Here is a 7,916-nt window from a genome sequence, read left to right as displayed (position 1 = left end):
CGGTTAGATAAAGGTAGTACATGAGTATTGTTGATTAGCTATTTTTTCTTGAGTTTACCAGTTAAAAATTAAGGACGGCTATACGCTTATAGCACTCTTGTGTAATGTGCACCAAAATTCAGGAAAAAACAAATATCTGTTGAAATGTGGAAGGAAATTTATCATAAGAAATTAAGTCAAAGGAACCAGATGTAGGACAAATAAAGATGCAAAGGATTAATTACGTATTACTGAAAGGTATTTTACCCACATTTTCAATTCTGTATCGCAGCAGGCGTATATTATGCTACCACGGGCAACATATGGCACCTATAATCATGGTGATTTTTCAATCATCTCACAAAACAATGTCACCATAGATATATTTATAACTTTGGGTATATAACAATCCTTCCTGATGAAAAACATTGAAATACAACGTGATTGTTAAACGATTCAAAGCTGAAGGACACATTTTGAAAAACGGGGTCTTTAACGTTACCTATAGAAGCGTGTAAATTCGCAGATCAGAGAGGTTAGGACAGCAATGTGCTCTGAAACCACACACCCATATCTCAGTGAAAATAGGCACATCCTGGTATCGTTAACAATATAATAAACAAGAACAAGAATTTAACGAAGGTCCACAAGCTGCCACCACACTTCAAAATCATTGGTTGTTTTTATTAGAAAAATCACTGGTCTAACTCGAACGGAAGCATTTACACTTAACCACGTGAAAGTCAATAACCCTAATGGATTCTATTTTATTTTTTACTTTGACTCTGCTTTAGCATTTTCTTGAAAACCAAGGTCCACGTCCAATGAAGAGACTGTGGAAAATTTGTCAAGATATATGGTCTAAAATGTAGACACACGGACTTTTATCTACGTTAAAATACTTTTCATTTATTTGCCAGCTTTCTGCACTCATACTGGAGCCTTCATCGGACAACAATGTACTGAACAATACAAATTCGTTAATCTGTCTAGGCAACAATCGTAACAATAACTGACATCTGGTATTAAGTTAGAAATATAGAAATTATGAAGGAATATAAATTTAACAGTCAAATATTTAAACTTTTACATAAAACTGAATAATCAAAAACCTCGGTCTTTGTAAATTAAAATACGATATGTGGTCTAAGATTGACCTCGCTGTCTACCACAGAAACTTGTTACAATGAAACTGGAGCTTTCATCCTGAACGGTACCTTATACGGTAATCAGTCAAGCCAGAGACACCTAGTGAATTAATAACTAGATGGAAAGAAGCTGGCATTAACTCCTGCTGCGACAAATAAACTTTCTCTCCTTCCTTAAACCTAATAACGGGGTTGATTATCACTTGTATAACACGCCTATAGCTGAAAGAGTGAAGCTTATTCGGTCTCTAGTCCTGGACGTTTCGACCCACATCCTGAAATGCTAACGATTATGCAACGCCCAGCCGATGTTACAATGGAAATTGTGACGTCGGGCACTAGTGGATAGTCATACTCATCAAAGTGACCACGATCAGCATTAAAAGATTTAGTTCCCAAGGAAGCATAGAACCAAAAATATACGAACAAAATATGAATCGGCAGATAAGAAGTTACACCCTTAATAATTATAATTATTATAATAGATTTTATTTCTTTTATATACTTCATTAAACGCTGCCATTTAAAGGAATATAAGAACATACTCTTACCCAACGTAACCGAGGGCAGTACATTCACAGGTTAAGATTCCTGTATTTAGGTCATGATTAATTGTAACACAAGTATCCGTATTCCAGCTCCTGGTGGCGAGGTTGAACAATCCACACTAACGAAGAAAAAAAAAAGGAGCATAAAAAAGAGCGCTAATCCATACATACACACGCAAAATACCCCAGCAATGGCTCAGAGCGAGTGCCTAAATCGCTAAAATATTAGGTTCGATCCCTGTGATAGGCACAACACAGATAGCCTATTGGTCTGTCTTGCGTTTAAAGAAACAAACAACGACACACAGAGATCACATAGGTGTTAGCATAATGATTAATAAACTTATGATTCTGGGCGCTAGAATTATAAAGTTTATATACGAGTAGGTTCCGAAACTCGTTTCTCTGGCTAAAATATATCAAAGGTTTACGATGATACCATCTCAAGATGTGGTGTTTAAATAGTGAAGTGTGATTACATGTAAGTAAAGAAGAACATTGATCCAGTTTTACGGATTTTATGCGAAACTTTTTGATGAAAAGGTTTCTCTTAGAACAAAATTAACACATTTTAACAATAGTCGTTGTACTTGAATATAGGAAAAACAATCACGCTCTTAAGTGTGATTCCAGATCATGTGTGATAATTTGATAATAGAACTAAGTTTAATAAACATTATTAGAAAACACATGTTTAACACATACCGCTACAACTCGATCACTGCCAGTTTTTATGTTCTCAACTCGTACTGTCACAGTTACTGGAGATGAAAGGTCTTCCACGAGCATCTGTTGACCAGTTCTTGGATTAAAAAGTTGAATCTGCAACAGGGGGCCGAGGAGATCACTTCCACCAATCACAGTCGCTATCTCAAGAGCGACCTCTGCCGAACCAACACATGCACCATAACAAATTTCTGAATCACATGTCCATGTTTGGTAAGTGTTGATGAGGTCACTGCCAAAAATCATCTAAAGGGAGATTTGAATATATATTCATGTAACTTCACTTCCTAAGATATTAAAACTGTTTTCGAAAGTTCGTTGGATAGCCAGGAATTCGAAGATAATTGAAAACATTCGAAGATTTTGCATATGGCATTTAAAAAGGTTCAGATGTACTTATTTTTCTCTTGTTAGCAAAAAACGTTTAATAATGTTTGAGTAGTAATAACACATTAAATGTCACTCAATCTGATCTTCTGATTTGTTTACCGCTCATTACTTAAATAAAAGTTGTAGTAAAAAACAAATACGCCACCAAAACGTTATAAGTTTATTCTGTGAGTTGAAGAAGGTCATTTTTGTAGATCACAGGAAGAGGGGGGGGGGGCGTTTAGCAGCTACATTGCTTCAGTCTAGAGTACAAGAAGTAAGAGAATTGTTATCCATATATATATAAACGCGAATCTCTCTCTCTCTCTTTATCTCTGTGGGTCTGCCACATCTTTAAAGCTACAAACTCCAGACTCGGGGTACTTTGTGCGAGAAGTAACAAGGGATATGTGGCTACGGCCTCAGAGGCCGTTTTGAGGCCGCAAATTGAGACAAAAGTGATCAATATAGCAATTTGTGGCAAACAAGATAACCAATTGGTCTCAAATTGAAAAGGCCGGATTTTTTTTTTAACGTGTGATGAAGAGGGCTATTATTTACGTTTCTTCTGTGTGTGAGGACTTCTCCTAATTATTCTACCAATGATCAATTGTGCGTTAAAACGAATTAAAAACTTCGCGGAGCCTTCATTTGTGCTCTTTCCCTCCTCCTCTCTTTCTTCTACACATATTTGTTTACTCTTTAATTCCCCTTAACTGGAAATGGCTAGTGTTTTCTCTCAAACTTGCGCTCACACTCCCTCAATTAAATTGGCTTGCTTCTGCCATATCTTTTGTTTTGCTTGCGTGTACTCGAAAGAATCACCTCTTCGATGACTTTACAAAAACGTTTGGTATCGGCAAATTTTCATTTACGTTTTGTTGCAACGAGAAGAGAATAAATCAATTCTTCGTTAAATGGACACTTGACCACACAGTTGAAATCAGGACTCCAAAAGGTAAGGAATTTTGTTTTGGAAACTTGAAATGTCATTCAAAGCACATGAAAGAAGTAGGAGCAATGTATCCCGTTTTGATTTGATTAGAATATCTTCAGCAAAGGCATATATTTATCACACATTGTTTCATTTTATTGATTTTAATCAAAACATTTGGTTAGGTAAAGAAATCATTTTGATTTTTTTTGTAACAAATCACGATTAATATGGTTGATTTCATCAAAACAACTCAGGGTAATTAAAATTAAAGCCATTTTCATCCGAGTGACGCCGGGTATTCTGCTAGTGGTATCAAACATAAAACTTACGCTAACACTGGTAATGTTAATGTTAAAAAAGAAGCACCGGTCTACTACACTCTCCATCTCCCTTCTCCACAAAGAGAATGTTAAATTAATCAACAATGTTGTTAAAAAAAATGTATTGTTTGTTTGTTTGTTTTTGAATTTCGCGCAAAGCTACACGAGGGCTATGTGCGCTAGCCGTCCCTAATTTAGCAGTGTAAGACTAGAGGGAAGGCAGCTAGTCATCACCACCCACCGCCAACTCTTAGGCTACTCTTTTACCAACGAATAGTGGAATTGACCGTCACATTATAACGCTCCCACGGCTGAAAGGGCGAGCATGTTTGGTGTGACGGGGATTGGAACCCGCGACCCTCTAAAAAAATGTAACTAATAATAATAATATTTGTTTGTAACTTTTTGGAGTAGTTGAAGGCCATATATGTTTCCTAATTAAGCTGTTAGTGTCACTATATTCCGTTGTAATGTGTATTTACTATTACGTTTACATCTCCCCGTGGGACAGAAATAAGTACACAGACTTACAACGCTAAAATCCGGGGTTCGATTCCCCGTTCAGAATGTAGCAGATAGCTTAATGTGGCTTTGCTCTAAAAACAAACAAACAGTTTCGTTTATTAGGTATGCTTAATTAATCAGTAATTTTAAAATAAAAAGACTGACTGCTAACCTGCTTGGAACGGTGATTGTTAAATAAAGATTTGTTTTGCGTAAGTCAGCTACAATTCATTTAACTGGCCGCAATAGTTTGCTCATGGAAATCAACCTTGCTGTTGTAACTATACGAGTACCTCATTTAGCATCAAATACGTGTATGTGAGCAACCTGCATTTTTCAATTCAAAGTTTTAAAACATGATTAATGTTCTATTTTACATTTTTGAACTATATATGACTGTTTTATTTCGTTCATATAAATTACACGTAAAATAACAGGTTTTCAATAAAATATATTCTAGTAGTTATAAAAATTAGTTCTATCAAAGGTTCGAACCCTTGTTCGGTAAAGTGTCTCGAACTTTAGAAGGTCAAAATCTACCCTTTTTTTAGAGCCATATAAGAGATGCTAACTTCAACAAGACACAGCCTAGCGTTACCGAGCTTCAGTTTTATCATGTTATCATTCGTTACTTTTCATAATTAATAATAATACTTCTCTCTAATCGTTTGGTTTCCAACAGTATTTTCCCTGGATTTTTCTCTATTAAACAGTATAACTACTCTTCATAAGTATTTCTTAACATTAAAATCGAGACAAACGATCCTGTTAGCAATACTTACCCAGTGACTATTCTGACCAGTGTCCAGGAATGCTAAGTTCGTACTGCGACCCACCAATGAATCAAACTCCAGTTTTTCACTACGAAGAGCAACAAGAGTGGTCCAGATGATAGCAGGATCTTCTCCAACAACAAGATATTGACACATTCCACTCAAGTACATGTTTATAGAATCAAACAGATTTTCTACAGTTGATGGACTAGGATCAGCCGAGGTTATCATAGAGTTCATCCCCAACATCACGTTCACCTACAACCATTTATGATAATAAAAATTAAGAAAATAGAAAACAGCACTTTCCTATTTTGCAACGTGTCGTAGTATAATATTACACGAGCTTTCATGTAAAAATAAATTAACAAATACGAAACTTATGCATTAGCACTACAAATATGTATTTTATTTTCCCAAAACGTGAAAGTATATTCCTCAACTATATCGGATAATTCTGACCACTTATTATACCATATACAGTAGCATAAGAATCTGAGAAAAAAAAATCTAACCTTCACTGGGCTGATAGGCAACAAATACGATTCAGTCTGACGTTTTTTTCGTATGGCTCTTTTTCCCGTTACAAGAAGCCTTCTCATTGGCCAAGCTGTAAATTATGAAAACAAAGCTATATTTCAAAATTGGTAGAAAATCATGAGAACGGACCTCGTGATTTTATTAATATATATATATATAGTTTCATATACTTTAAACCACATTTTAACGACAATCAGTACTTAAATAGTTCCTTCAAACGTTTACACCATCAATTTGTCTACATTCTGGCATAGGCTTCCGCAGTGCCAGGTGGTTAGGGCGCTCGACTCCCACCAAACATGCTCGCCCTTTCAACCGTGGGGGCGTTATAATGTGACGGTCAATCCCACTATTCGTTGGTAAAGGAGTAGCCCAACAGTTGGCGGTGGGTGGTGATGATTAGCTGCCTTCCCTCTAGTCTTACACTGCTAAATTAGGGACGGCTAGCGCAGATAGCCCTCGTATAGCTTTGCGCGAAATTCAAACAAACAAACAAGATTCCGCAGAAATTTTTCCAGGGGGGAGGGAAAGTAGTGTGAAATTGTGAACTGAAAAAAATCATATACATATGCTGAATGAATAAATAAAGAATTATGTTTCTCGTTTCCCGGAGCACAAGTGCCCCCTCTTGCCCCCCCCCCTGCGGACAGCCATGCATTCAGGACTTTCACAGCTCTCTTTTCGTCAGTTGTCCTAAAGAACGTAATGAACATTATTACTGAAACGTGAAGAAACTATAAAGAAGGCAGAACAATTTACCAATAGCATATACACATATGCATTACATTAACTTGAACTGATGTATTCTGTTAGTGATAATTAGAAGAGTTTCACATCATTGTAGTTCATAATGTAAAGTATTTTTAAAAAATCACTATAGTTACTATTAATTATCGCAACTACGCCGTGATACTATTAATTCTTTATTGCACATTGTAACATACAGGTAACAATCTACCTTTCTTGCTTAATACACATACAATTGATTCAAATCTGTACTTAAATGCTCTTACCTCCAGATAACAGTTTAAGTAAATAATGGAATTATTATTGTTGTTTCTTCAGTTGAACAATGTATTGTCATGATGCATGCAATGGAGGGTTAAAACAGAAGTTATAAGTTTTTGAAATACTAAACCAGAGGTGTTTTAATATGAATCATTAACGTTGTAGAAAATTGGGTAAACATAATACAGCGTTATAAAGATGGCTAGAAGATTTTGTTAATTAAGTTAATTAGAAAAAAATATCTCACATTTTTTTAACATTTCTAGCAGGAATAATTATAAGTTCCCCATCTATGGGGAATATTTAAAGAGTGGTAGATGAAGGAATAACAGATTCGGCAACTTATAATTCTGAAAACAAAGAGTTTATCATGGATAATACAACAGAATAACACAATATAAGTACTGTCTGCATCCCTGGACCGATCAATATCTATAAAGACGAAACGTGTGTTTGTTTGCACCCTAACTCCTCCGAGCCTATTGAGCCAATCTCAACCAAAATGTGTATGTAAATACTATGAATTTTGGGGAATGTCCCAAGAGGGTCAAAATTTAACCCAACCCTATTTTTACTTTGTAAAGTCTGTTGGTTAATTACTCCCGCCCTATTGAGTCAATCTCAAACAGTCTTGGCGGGTTGACGCTTTAGACAATGTTGAATATTCTAAAGGGATTCAAGATCAAAGTCTGAAAGTTGCTGGATTGTTTCTGACCAACCATGCTTTTCTCACAGTCGATGAGATTTAGGGTATTCAAGGGTGGGATCACCTCATAATATTTATTTGTTAGTAGATGAAAAGCAAACTGCAAATGTTGTTTATGAAGAAGCTTGTTTATAATTTAAAAATTTTGAGATAACTTTTATGTTCAAGTTATTACTGTTACGACAGTGGAAGTCACGCGACGCTGGAGGTTCTAGAATGATCATGACTTGTCGGGCAACCTCACGAATGTCCCAGCATTTGCTAGACACCCTCTATTTTTAGTATATAAGCCGGAGATAGATCGAAGAGAAATAAATTGAGTCAAGCGAACAGTAGACCCCCGTAAGTAAATTGTGTG

General features: G+C 35.9%; 1 protein-coding gene across 1 annotated transcript in view; it reads right to left on the bottom strand.

Annotated features, from left to right (window-relative positions):
• The window catches only part of LOC111088913, a gene marked incomplete at its 5' end in the record, with an annotated part of 68,226 nt that overhangs the window by 11,162 nt on the left and 49,148 nt on the right, over positions 1-7,916 (bottom strand). The window contains 4 exons of the mRNA XM_022400212.1: positions 1,679-1,794; positions 2,381-2,647; positions 5,314-5,562; positions 5,820-5,914. Of these exons, the coding sequence (XP_022255920.1) occupies positions 1,679-1,794; positions 2,381-2,647; positions 5,314-5,562; positions 5,820-5,914 (727 nt within the window). The remainder of the gene's footprint in view (positions 1-1,678; positions 1,795-2,380; positions 2,648-5,313; positions 5,563-5,819; positions 5,915-7,916) is intronic.

Source organism: Limulus polyphemus, unplaced genomic scaffold (genome assembly GCF_000517525.1).
Source record: "Limulus polyphemus unplaced genomic scaffold, Limulus_polyphemus-2.1.2 Scaffold4721, whole genome shotgun sequence".
In the NCBI taxonomy this organism is placed as follows: Eukaryota; Metazoa; Arthropoda; class Merostomata; order Xiphosura; family Limulidae; genus Limulus; species Limulus polyphemus.
The sequence above is the reverse complement of the archived record's forward strand: the minus strand, read 5'-3'. Positions and strand labels throughout refer to the sequence as shown.